Source organism: Tenrec ecaudatus, chromosome 14 (genome assembly GCF_050624435.1).
Source record: "Tenrec ecaudatus isolate mTenEca1 chromosome 14, mTenEca1.hap1, whole genome shotgun sequence".
NCBI classification, from domain to species: domain Eukaryota; kingdom Metazoa; phylum Chordata; class Mammalia; order Afrosoricida; family Tenrecidae; genus Tenrec; species Tenrec ecaudatus.
Window position 1 is genome coordinate 12,891,224 of NC_134543.1, and position 11,908 is coordinate 12,903,131.

An 11,908-nucleotide genomic window follows, 5' to 3' on the forward strand; every position below is an offset into this window, starting at 1 on the left:
AGGCATCAGAAGGTGAATGTTAGCCAGGTGAGAGGCGTAGGTCAGCTCCGGATCGGGTGCGCACGAGGCGGGCTGAGGACACAAGCCGAGTTCAAGCAGCGGTGAAGCAGCCCCAGGACTCGTCCAACAGCAGGGCTGCCAGCACCAGGGGTGCAGCCCCTCACCGCCAGCCCTCCGTCAGCCCTCTCTGCCTTTCTCCTTAACCCAGAACACCAGGAGGCAGGTCCCTGATGTCACAGGCACAAGCCATCTGATGGAAGGGTTTGTATCTTGCAGAATTTATTGTTCACAGATGAAAATGACAATTTGGAAATCAAGGTCATTGACTTTGGGTTTGCGCGCTTGAAGCCCCCTGATAACCAGCCCCTCAAGACGCCGTGCTTCACCCTGCACTACGCCGCCCCCGAGCTCCTGAACCACTCCGGCTACGACGAGTCCTGCGACCTCTGGAGCCTGGGCGTCATTCTGGTGAGTGTCCTCGCCTCTGCCCGCCCGCCCGCCCGCAGGCCTGCTCCTCTTCCCGTCCAGGAGAGACTGGCCCTGCCTTTCTGCTCCCTTGGAGAACAGGTGCAGGCTCTTTTGTTTGTCTGGAGAATATTTAAGACGGCTGTATTTTAAGTCAATAAGAGTCATAAACTCAGCCTCATGGCCATCAAGTCCATGCTAGCGCCTAGCAACCCCCAGACAGGAGAGAACTGCCCTGTGGGTTTCTGAGACCGGCGCTGTCTACGGGGCCAGACGGCCTCCTCTTCCTTCCAGGGAGCGGCTGGGGGTTTCGAACTGCCGGACTTGGGGCTGGTAGCCCAGCAGGTCACCACTGCACCACCAGAGAGCCTGAAACAGCCAGGGCTGGGCTTCTTGCTCCAGACAAGCCATAGCATGTTTTCCAAACAGGTTTTCATTACACTGGGGATAATGTGAAGATAGCAAAGTAACTCTTTAATTGAAAAGCAGGTAAACTGATCATCGTGACTTGAGATAGAAATCCTGGTGAGCAGGCGTCTCACAAAATGCCCTGGGCTGCCCCGAAACTCCAGGGTTTGCGTTTGTCCACCAAAACATGCCTCTCCCTCTCTGCATAAAAGCCACCGTCTTGGGAGCGAACGTTTCAGACGATGTAGGAAGGTGGGAGAGAAGGGAAACCCCACCGTACAGTGTGCACGCTGAGCTGGCTTGGTGCGCACGCCCCAGCCCCATCCTCTCTGTCTTCCTACGGCTTTTGCCTCACGTGTATATATCAGGGCTTTTTAATAAACCGTGTTATACTGAACAAGTATTTCACCATCTTCTGCGTAATGGAAAGTTAACGTTTTTTTTCCTTTCAGTTTTTACTAATTGAAATCAACACAAGTGAATGGTTCCCATCCCATGCGTTTGCATTTGTCTGGATGTTTCTTCATAGATGGGCTCCTAGGAGGGGCCTGCCCACCTTGGTTCTGATGTAAGCACCTAGGTTTTCTTCTAGAATGTCTCACCAGGTCAGAGTGTCGCCAGAGACCCGCACGTGTGCCGGCGGCGTCCAGTGGTGGTAGTGGTGGTGGTGTAGAATGTGGTATCCCGCTGCTGCCTGGTGGGCATGGGTTCTCGCCATGACTGCTCAGCGTGCTCCGTCTCTGCTTGTGTGGGGACATTTGTGGTTTCTCTGGGGACTTTTGTGTGTGTGAGTTTTGCCCCTTTTCTTATGGACTGATTACTGTTATTCTGAGCACATTTTAAAGCTATTAGCTTCCTTTGTCGGGAATAGTGTGTTAGTCCTGGTTTGGCCATTGTTTGACATGTGTGTGGCTGGTAATAGGGCATTTTTGTGTTGGTTGTGTTTGTTTCCGAGAGGCTTATATGAAGAAGTTTCCATTTTTAAATAGTAAAATATGTCACTTCTTTTATGGACTTGACCTACGGGGACCAACCCACGATGAGGACAATCATCTCCTCAACATTCTTCTCACGTCATCACGCTTTACTGTCACGCTGAACCTCCCTTCCCGTCAGGTCACACCTGCAGGGGCGACGTCTTTCACCAGCAGTGTCCATGTGGACTTGGTTTCAGCAACTCTGAGTCAGCTTGTGATCTTCATTCACATCAAGTTTCCATATTGGTGAGGGTTTTACTGAAAAGAGAAAGAGTCGAGGAGCAGGTTGGTTTTGTTGAAGGCCTTCCACTGGTGGCATTACAAAGAGCCGCTTCATCTCAGTAGTGCAGTAAGAGGACGCGCTTTGAAAGACCTCGCTGGAAGAATGGGCCCGCTGTGATGGGCACACTCCTATCTAAGGCTGTGGACGCCACTTTTAGGCACACAGACATACCCCTTGGAAAAGGTAAACGTGTGAAAAATAAATTAAATAAGTCTCATGAAAGCATTGTAAATAAATGCTGACATTTCTACTTTCCACAGAAAAATTGGAGCTAATTCAAAGGTTTGTAAATGATCGATTTCATATGCATAAATCCAGAGGTGCTAACATGTACGTGACCATTCAACATGAAAGAAAGTACCTGTGCATATGTCGGCATGTGGAGAAGCCACGGGTCCCTCTTGATCTAACTGCCAAGCTTTTGAGAAAAGCCAAGGTCAGGGAGCAGGATAAATGGTGTCACGGGGGTCCCTCCACAGCATCCAGAGGGTGCAGAAATGCTCCCGGGAAAACAGCCCAGTGCTGCCAGCGAATACACTCTCAGGAAGTGACCTTAAGACCCTCCGCGACAGTTCGCCGGCACCACACTTGAATTCTGAACCACATCCACGGTGCGCACCCACTATGGACCTGGTCACTGGAGCCCAGAAACGTGCCAGTGTGGCAGTCCCCTGAATGCGGTGCGGTCTCTCTCCCTTCCACGGCCATGCGCGTGGCCAGCAGAGCCCCTGGGATGCCTGCCCGTCCTGCTCACCAGGTGCCACTCACTGGGGACTCCGTGTGGGGCCAGCATGGCCGTCTTCACACGTGAGCCAGTCAAGGACCACGGTCTGGCGGCTCTGCAGGAGGGTCCTCGTCACCCTGTTCTTGCCTGTACAGATGCCCGTTCTGGTCCCCCTGCTGCGGGACCTTCACGACGGTGACTTTGACCACATCCGGCAGGACAGCTACATTTGGCCACCCAGATGAGGTGGAGGTCCATCGGTCTGGACAGGGGCCGGACAGGTGAATTGGATGGGGACCTGTATGACAGAAGTAGTGAGGTGCCTACTGCCCTGTGTCCTCAACTCCGTGGCATCAATCTCTAGAATGAAGCTTTGCTTTTGATGTATGTTCTTGGGCAGGACATCTCGGGCTTCCACTTGGCATGTCCCTTGTTAACGACGCTTCGTCCACAGGTCAGGGAACCAGTGTGAGGGCTGTGGCAGTGTGAAGCCTGGTGGCTCTGCAGACCACGTGGACCCACCACAAACTCCACTTGTCAGCCACACTTCCCCAGGGGACCATAGTGTCTGGTGGTGTAAGGGGTTGTGCATTAGGCTGCTAAACAAACACAAGGTCAGCGGTTCAAATCCACTACCTACGGGGGTGGGGGGGAGATGAGCCTGCAGTGTCTGAAACCTAGTGACATCTCTACCCTGTCCTGGAGGGTTGGAGGGTCCTGATGAGTTGGGATCGGCTTGATGACAGTGAGTTTGGGGCGTGACAAAGCCTGGGCTTTCCCCACACCCCGCACACTCTCCCCTTGAGGAAACATGTACTCAGTATACATGCTGTAGCATCATCAGGCCTTTCCCCAGGGGCCTGTCTTCCCATCAGTCAAGAAGGGTGGGCTGTGAACTGGCTCAGCAGCGGAGGTCCCCTTCCCGTGGCAGATACCCTAGCCTGCTCATCAAGGAGACACTGCCCTGAGAGTTCAGTGACACAGAGTCCCCGCTCCAGTCAGCAGCGCCTGCCTCTTTCCACGTGCGGGCCCTGAGCTGCTAGCCTCGCCACCGGTCTCTCCAAGGTCAGGCCTTGCCTCCCATGGTTACGTGGTACCCTACACTCTGCCGTGCCGGACTCCCATCACCTAGTCGATTCGAGGGCTCCGCCACCTGGCAGACTCCTCCACCATCATCCAGGCCGTCGTCACCAACCCTCATCCGACTCTTCCCTCCCCGTGTATCCTCCTGCCTCTGGAAAGGCAGTGTGTCCTGGGCCCTCCTTCCCTGCACCTTTGAGCCCCCTCGTCAGCATTGTGCCAGGCAAGTCCCAGCATCGCAGCCAAGCCACTGTGTCCGAGCTTCAGGGAGCCATGCCCACAGCCTCCCCCACACTGGTTTCAGGTGTCCCTGCCCGACTGCTGGTTGTCAAGCCTCCATGACAATTATCTCCATGACAACAGTTTCTCCACTAGGCCTCAGGTTCCACACACCCCCCCCCCAAGTCACTTCTCAGGTGTTCCCAGCCCCCTGCTGAGGTGTTTCAGCCAGATTCTGAGTGTACACACACACACACACACACACACACACACACACACGTCTCTGTCTCTAGCCTTCTGTGGTGCTTATTCAAGTTGGAAGTCTCTCTCCCTCTCCCTCTCCCTCTCCCCCTCTTCTCCCTCCCCCCCACCCCCACCCCCCGTCTGTCTGTCTCTCTTCTTTTGTGGTGCCTATCCAAGATGAAAAGTCCCCAGCCAGGCATGCACCCCCTGGCCCTCCCAGTCTTCAGAATGGGAGACTTGGTGGCAGCCGTGGCCCCAGCAAGCGGAGCTTGAGGCAGGGCAAAGGTGCTCATTCACTGTGCTGGCACACTGCTGCTGCCGGAATGGAGGGTTACTTTGCAGACAGCATGTTGGCAAGCACAGAAGACTGCCTGATCCATGTGGGACCCTTACCCAAGAGCTTCTGTGGCCCATGGGCTCGAGGTCCTGCGGGCAGGAAGCGGCCCCAGAGCAAGTTCCTGTACTCCTAAGGCGATGGGACTCTGGGTACAAAAGTGGCTCAGGGTGTCTCTCACCCTCTGCCAGCCAGGAACCCCAGAGCAGAAGGCAAGACACCTGCTGAGTGGACAGGAGGTCAGCCCCTGAGTGCTGTGCCAGGGGAGGCTGCCAGGTGCAACGTGGTGCTCAGAGGGGCCGGGTGGAGGGTGCCACACGGTTATATCAGGAGGGGCAGACCCCAGAAACCTGCTGGGGAAGGAGAATCAGCAGACTCGCCTCAGATCAAGTTCAAAACCAGGCAAGAGCACAGTGCTGGAGCCAAGAGAGGCTCCATATAGGCATGAGGAGAACGGTGCCCACCCGCAGTGTTTGTTCATTGGCTGGGTTCTGGGTTCCCCACGGGGCGGCTGGGTGAGAAGTTGAGAAGTCCTGCACTACACACCCTGCTTTTAGCACCTGCATGTTTGCTGGAAACGGAGTTGGATTTTTAGACCTCCTTCTGAAAGTGGAAAGGGGGGCCGGGGAAGGAGGTACAGAACCGCAGGGGTTCTGCCAGGAGGGCTGAGTCCCTTGTGCACACAGCCCTGAAACAATGAGGGTGGCATGTCCTCACTCCCCGGCGAAGACCAGGCTGTCACGCACATGGCGTCGCCCTGCCACGCTGGCCAGGAGCTCGAACGGGACGGATGACCAGGCCCCGTGGGCGCCTCGGGTTCCTTTGGAAAAAGTCCTGCCTCCTAGTGGACTGGCGGCTGATACACATGGAGTTTCCCTAACAGACCTGGTACAGAACGAGCTTTGAGAAGTAGAGACACTATTTCCACCAGGCTCCAGCTGGACCACGGGCAGTTACTAACTGAGCCGTCACTCCCAGGATTGGGAGAAAACGGAAATCAGAATGAGGCTGATGACGAAAGGAGGCGGCCAAAAGAAAAGAAAATGAAAAATTGCGGTGTGTTCAGCCATGGCTCTATGTCCCGAGGGAGGAATTGTACATTACAGGGGTTTACTGCCTCCCATCTTTGGTTTACACGGCGCCCTTGTTTTCTGAAAGTGGGAGGGTTTCTCTCTTTTGGGCGTGGAGGAGGGAGGAGGCGGCAGATTCTTCTTACTCTGAATATAGCTTTAAAATGTTGCTCCATGTTAATATCACACTCAGATATGACACTGTCTTGACAGGTGGGGATTTTTAACGTGTTGATTGCCTCAGTAACCCAAGTTCCACTGCCATCGAGTCGTCTGACTCTCCGCCTCTGCGGGACAGCGCAGAGCTGCCCTTGTGGGTTCCCAAGGGTATGAAGCTGCGCAGGAGCCGACAGCCTCACCTCCCTCCCTCAGGGCAGCCGGTCGGTTCACAGTGCAGCCAATGTTAGCCTCCGGGATCCCAGCTCCAGCAAGAGGAGAAAGGCATCTATTAAAGTCAGGCGCAGTGTTTGTGCATTGGTAATCAGGGTCAGAGTGCATCGGGGCTGACCGCATGCGCTGTGGCATTTCTTTTCCCGACAGTACACCATGCTGTCCGGGCAGGTCCCGTTCCAGCCTCACGAAAAGAGCCTGGCGTGCACCAGCGCCGTGGACATCATGAAGAAAATTAAGAAGGGGGACTTCTCCTTCGAAGGAGAGGCTTGGAAGAACGTCTCCCAGGAGGCTAAGGACTTGATTCAAGGTAAAATCCCAAGGAAGTGTACAACTTGGGTGCAGTTTAGCAGGGGCGGTTGGGGGGAAATGGGGAAGGAATCCCAGTGATTGCAAGATGGAAGGAAATGCTCTGAAACGGATTGGTGGTGATAATTCCACAACTCTTCTTAATGTGAGTGAACTGTTGAATTGTATATGTGGATTATATGCCACTAAAACCGTTGGGGGGAAAGTATATTAAAAGAAAAAAACAAACCTGTCCATCTCACGTGGTGTGGTGATTGAAGTGAAGTCAGACCCATCACCCAAGAGAAAGGATCCCAGAAGCACGGCCCTCGGGTCCCTCTCCCCAGAGTGAGCCTGAAGCACCACTGTGGCTTCTCAGACTGACTGGTTTACGGAAGCGGAGAGCCGCCTCTTTCTCCCACGGAGCAGCGACTGCTGGTTTTGAGTTGCTGGCCTTGCGGTTAGCCCCATTCCTGACCCAGTTATTACGCAAGGATTTCCCACATCCCCACAGGTGCCTGGGCTGGTTTCCTTCCTCCTCCCTGTCTTAGGAGGACGTCTGAATCGTACATTTCCAGCACCAGCATCTCAGATCTGAACCCATTTAGACTAGTGCTTCCCCGCCGTGCCCTTTCTCTGCTCCCCCACCCCGCCTGCTCCACTCACTCCTCGGGTGCCACACCTGCCATCCTTCTACCTGCAAGTCTGCAGTCTGGTCGTCCAGTCCCCTAGCCCCACCCATCCCAGCGCACACCATCAGCAGAGGGACCCCATACCCAAACGCAGCGGGTCTCTCTTCAATTAAAATCTGTCAGCTCCCAGCCATGCTGAGCGGCACTCAAACCCAGAGCCCCGCATGGCCCGGCCTCTGCCTGCCATGGCTCCCTTGCCCGCCTTGCTCTGCCCCGGCAGAATCCTGGAACGGCACACATGGGTGAGCTTCAGGGCTGCCCTCTGTGGACACGTGCCCTTCTCCATCCTGGGGGTGCTCCTCTTGGTCTCACCAGCTTTTGCTCACCCTTCAGGAATCCCCCTTGGGAAGCCTCCCACGGCTTCTGGGCCCACAGTGACTCACTGCCTATGCGGCTGCTGCCCCCCTGGTCCCCTGGGGTTGGGATAAGCTGGTGTTTGCTCCTCGCCTCCCCGTCTCCACCCACATACCCTTGCTGCCTGGCACGTAGGAGGAGCTCAGCAAATGTTGCTGCTGGAGGGAAGTGAGTCTGGAAACCCATCACCCCGAGCTCACCCAGCCTCCAGGGGGGGAGGCTTCTTCATCTTGGTGGTATTCTGCTTGACAACTCAGCTTACCAAACCCCAAACCACCGCTGTTGCAGAGTCGAGCTGCTGCCCCACGCCCTCCCAAGGCTGTAGATCTGTACGGAAGGGGCCCCTTCTGCCTCTCTTGGAGTGGCTGGTGGGTCCCCACCACCAACCTTTCAGTTCGCAGCGACGGGCTGCCGAGCCGCTGTGCTTCCAGGGCCCTTTCAGTTAGCACCCTGCCGCCCTGAGAGAAGCTGTGGCTGTGCCTCTGGCACGCGGTAGACACACTTGTCCACACCTGCGTGCACACGATTGAGAGTGTGTCTGAGGTTGAGTTTAGACCCTGACAGATCCTAAGGCGGAATTGTTTGTTTGGGTAGGACTCCTCACCGTCGATCCAAACAAACGGCTCAAAATGTCCGGCCTGAGATACAACGAGTGGCTCCAAGACGGCAGTCAGCTCTCCTCCAACCCTCTGATGACACCGGACATCCTGGGCTCCTCGGGAGCCGCTGTGCACACCTGTGTGAAAGCCACCTTCCATGTAAGGACCCCAACCCCTGCACCTGTAGGAGGCAGGCTTCCCTGCAGGTCCTGTCCTCTGCCTGTGGGAAGGCAGGCTCTGGTGTGTGCATGATCAGATAGCCCTCAGAGAGAAGTGCATGCCCTTCTAACTTAAGGTAGGTTTTCATAAAGTCGCTTCATCTTGTGAACAGAGTGGGAGGGGCGGGACAGAGGACCCCCTTGGTGTTCTGCATTGGCTTTGCCAGCGAGGACAGTAGTGCAGTGTTGGAACAGTTGAAAACGTGTAGCCATTGTGAAACCTCCCATGTACCATCCACCTGCGGCTTTCTCTAGACACCAAAAGCAAGCATTCAGTGTAAGGCATAGGCGGAAGCCAAGCCCCCGAGCTGTGTGCATGTGTGGCGTGGTGTGTTCTGGAGACGGAGCCCGGGTGGGGGTGTGGGCTGGTCAGAGAGATGGGGTGTGCAGCTGGAGGATCAGGAGACGACCCTGAAGACAGGTGTTGGTATTGAGTGTAGCTTGAGGGTGGGGAGCAAGATTGGGCACACCTAGGCAGAGCCAATGCAAACCAGTGACGATGATTTTCATATGGAGTGGTTGAGTCACAGGGAAACCACACGGCCCCTGATACAAGGAAAAGCATCACTGCTCCTGTCGAAGAAATAAATAGAAGTCACAGTGTCAAAGCTGAGCTGTGTTGAGGGGTGTGGGGGTGTAGGGGGGTGTGGAGGCCTACATGCCAGTACCTGGTGGGGCCAAGCTACCTGAGTCTGCTTTAGACCTGTGATGCTGAGAGAGGCAGAGCGGAGCAAGGGAGCAGCCCTGAGCAGGAAGCCCCCTGGAGGCAAGGTGAGGGGGGTGAGCTGGAGGCCTAGGCTTCACCCTGTGTTGGGAGAACCCCCAAGTTACAGAACAGCAGGGGGCTCTGCTCTCTGTGGACACTTTGTGATCAGAACTTTAGATCTCAACCACAGAACCAGAAAAGCTAGCGGGGCGGGGGTCTCGTTGGTCTCCAGGGATCGGCCCCCAGTCAGTGGTTTCTCACGGGGGTCTAGCTAATTTCTTCCCTTGAGGTCTTCGAGGCTTGACGGCCAGACTGCCTATCAGATTTGAAGTAAACCATAGGTTCCCAACCTTAATGGCCTGAAAAAAGGACATTATTCAGAACTGCCCCCCACCTCCAGCCCCAGCATGGAGGAGAAAGTATCAGTCCCTGCTTGGGCAGACCCCCGACCAGTGTCTGCACCCCGCCTGCCAGCGGGCTTGGATCTCCCAGCATGAAGAACTTTCTTCCCGGTACAGTGGGGAGCTGGTTGCCTTAGGAGGGCGGAGAGGCCAGGAAGACTGTGGCCTTCACGGACTCTCCGTTCTCCCCCCCAGGCCTTTAACAAGTACAAGAGAGAGGGCTTTTGCCTGCAGAACGTGGACAAGGCTCCGCTGGCCAAGCGGAGGAGACTGAAGAAGACGAGCACCAGCACGGAGACGCGCAGCAGCTCCAGCGAGAGCTCCCACTCGTCGTCCTCCCACTCGCACGGCAAAGCCACCCCCACGAAGGCCCTGCAGCCGGGCCAGCCCGCCGACAGCAGCCACCCGGAGCCGCTCTTCCAGTTCTCGGACTGAGCGGCCTGTGACCGGTGAGCCCCTCGCCTGCCCTGGCCCGCAGCCCGGGCCCAATGCTTTCTAAGAAGGTCTCTCTTGGACCCCACTGGAACCTGCCTCTTAGTGAATTGTGTTCAGGAAAACCTGTCTGGTTGCCCTTGTCTGAACGCACTGGACAGAGAGCCTCACTGTGAACCGAGCACAGGCCACGCTGTCCAGGGACCTTAGAGCAGTGCCCACGGGACTCTCTGAGAGCACAGAGGTTTCTAGACATCTCACCAGGGCCGGGCCAGACCTGAGCTGCCCGCACCATCTACCCCAGGTTTGCCAGCTTCTGCCAGCCCAGCCGCAGGGGACCCCACTGCCCTGATCCCTTTTGCTTCGCCTTGTGGACAACGTGAGTTTTCAGGAGACGGGTGCCCTGCGTGCCTATGGCTGAGCCGAGCTGGGCGAGGAAAAGGCCGGACAGTTTCTCCACAAGCTTCCGTCATGCATTTCCTCGTGCGCGACGTGCTTATTTCTGAGGGAAAAGATTTTAACTTATTGTTTTTATTTCTTGGTTGCGTATGACAGTAACCTGCCATTAATCTTCCCCTAAAAAGTGGAGGGGGGAAGGAGAGAAAGAACAAAACCTAAGAACTTCACGCCCTGACGGCCTCTCAGCGGGGCCCACCTGACGTGCATGCTGAGCTGCGTCGTGTTGAAGTTGCACTACTCTTTCCTGGCCATCTGTTTTACTGACTCGTGCGGAATACTGAGGTACATGCCTCTTTGTTTGTAGTCTTGTTGCACTTTATAGGAGAGGGAGCAGAAGCGAGCTAGTTTGTAAAGTGCACTGGGTGAGCCCACGTACTGGGTTTTAGCCCCGTCCCCTCTCCTTGGGCGGCAGGTGGACGTGGCACGCGGCGCGGCGTCCCCACACCCTCGCCGTGCGTGCGTGCGTGCAGAGGAGTGGAAGGGAAGCACGCGAAGCACTGTGCTCCATCCTCCAACACTGTGTGCCCGCAGGGGGTGCCTCCTGCAGGCCGGAATTCTTTACAGCGTAGTCTAGAACCACAGCTATGCTTTGGGGAAAGGAAAAACCATTCTGCTTGATTTTAAGTCCGGGCGCATCTTTTATGAACTTCTGCAGAGCCCTGTCATGGCTCGCCAGTTCTGATCTTGTCCAAGAAGCCAGTGTCCGGCGATGGAGATGTTTCATTGAGCAAGTGCTGCATTTTAAAAGAAAATGAATTCATTCCCTATGCAAAAAAGAAAGAAAGAAACAGAGTCACGGGATAAGTGGTGTTCTCCTTTTAAAGCCATCCCGTGGGACGTCTGGAAGTGAGGAGAGTCGCACGCTGTTGGCAGGACTCATGCTCACCAGAGAATGCCCCGCCTGGCTAGTTTATCGCTGTTGTCATGGCAACCTCCTGAGCCTCACTCTGGCGGGGGAGGGGGGGTTTCTCCTTCTGGAGGTGGCAACAGCACTCGCTGTGACCGTTTAGGAACAGGAGAGACTGCACTCTCTGTAACCGCTGAATATTTATTACTAATTCAATGTCTATATTAATAGCACAGGCAACAAACGTGGCAAATAATTAAAATATTTTCAAAATACCGTATGATCCTGTTTGCCTTTGTGTCCACAGTGGGCGCGGGGCTGACTTTTTATACCTCTTGTCCGGCAGCCCCCAGGCTGCACCATTGTCTTTGAGTCGACAGAAGTTTTCTACCTGGAGCTTTTTCTTTCATTGGGAGCAGTGAAGGCAATTCTTCCCTGAACGATCCCCACACGGCAGCAGGGAGGCCGCAGCCCCTGGCTCCAGCGCAGGTATCTAAGGCCAAGCACTGAGTGTAGCTGCTGGGCTTGGGTTCAGCTTTCCCCAGGCACCCAGAAAGTCGTAGAGCACGCTAGTGGTAAACGACAAAGAACCATTCTTGCTAATCGAGAATGATCCAGTAAAACCAGCCCATCGTGTGGCCCCAGGGACCGATGACATCAGGTCTTTATGAATATTGGGAATGGATGAATTGCAACTTGAATTCTTTCCCGGGCCTCCT

The 11,908-nt window shown here is 55.4% G+C and overlaps 1 protein-coding gene across 1 annotated transcript in view; it reads left to right on the plus strand.

Moving 5' to 3' along the window:
- Positions 1 to 11,457, plus strand: part of RPS6KA5 (ribosomal protein S6 kinase A5) — a 150,448-nt gene extending 138,991 nt beyond the window's left edge. Inside the window, exons 14-17 of the mRNA XM_075530905.1 lie at positions 277 to 468; positions 6,344 to 6,503; positions 8,122 to 8,285; positions 9,647 to 11,457. Coding sequence (XP_075387020.1) covers positions 277 to 468; positions 6,344 to 6,503; positions 8,122 to 8,285; positions 9,647 to 9,886 — 756 coding nt within the window. The 3' untranslated portion in view covers positions 9,887 to 11,457. The remainder of the gene's footprint in view (positions 1 to 276; positions 469 to 6,343; positions 6,504 to 8,121; positions 8,286 to 9,646) is intronic.
- The last annotated feature ends 451 nt before the right edge of the window (positions 11,458 to 11,908 follow it).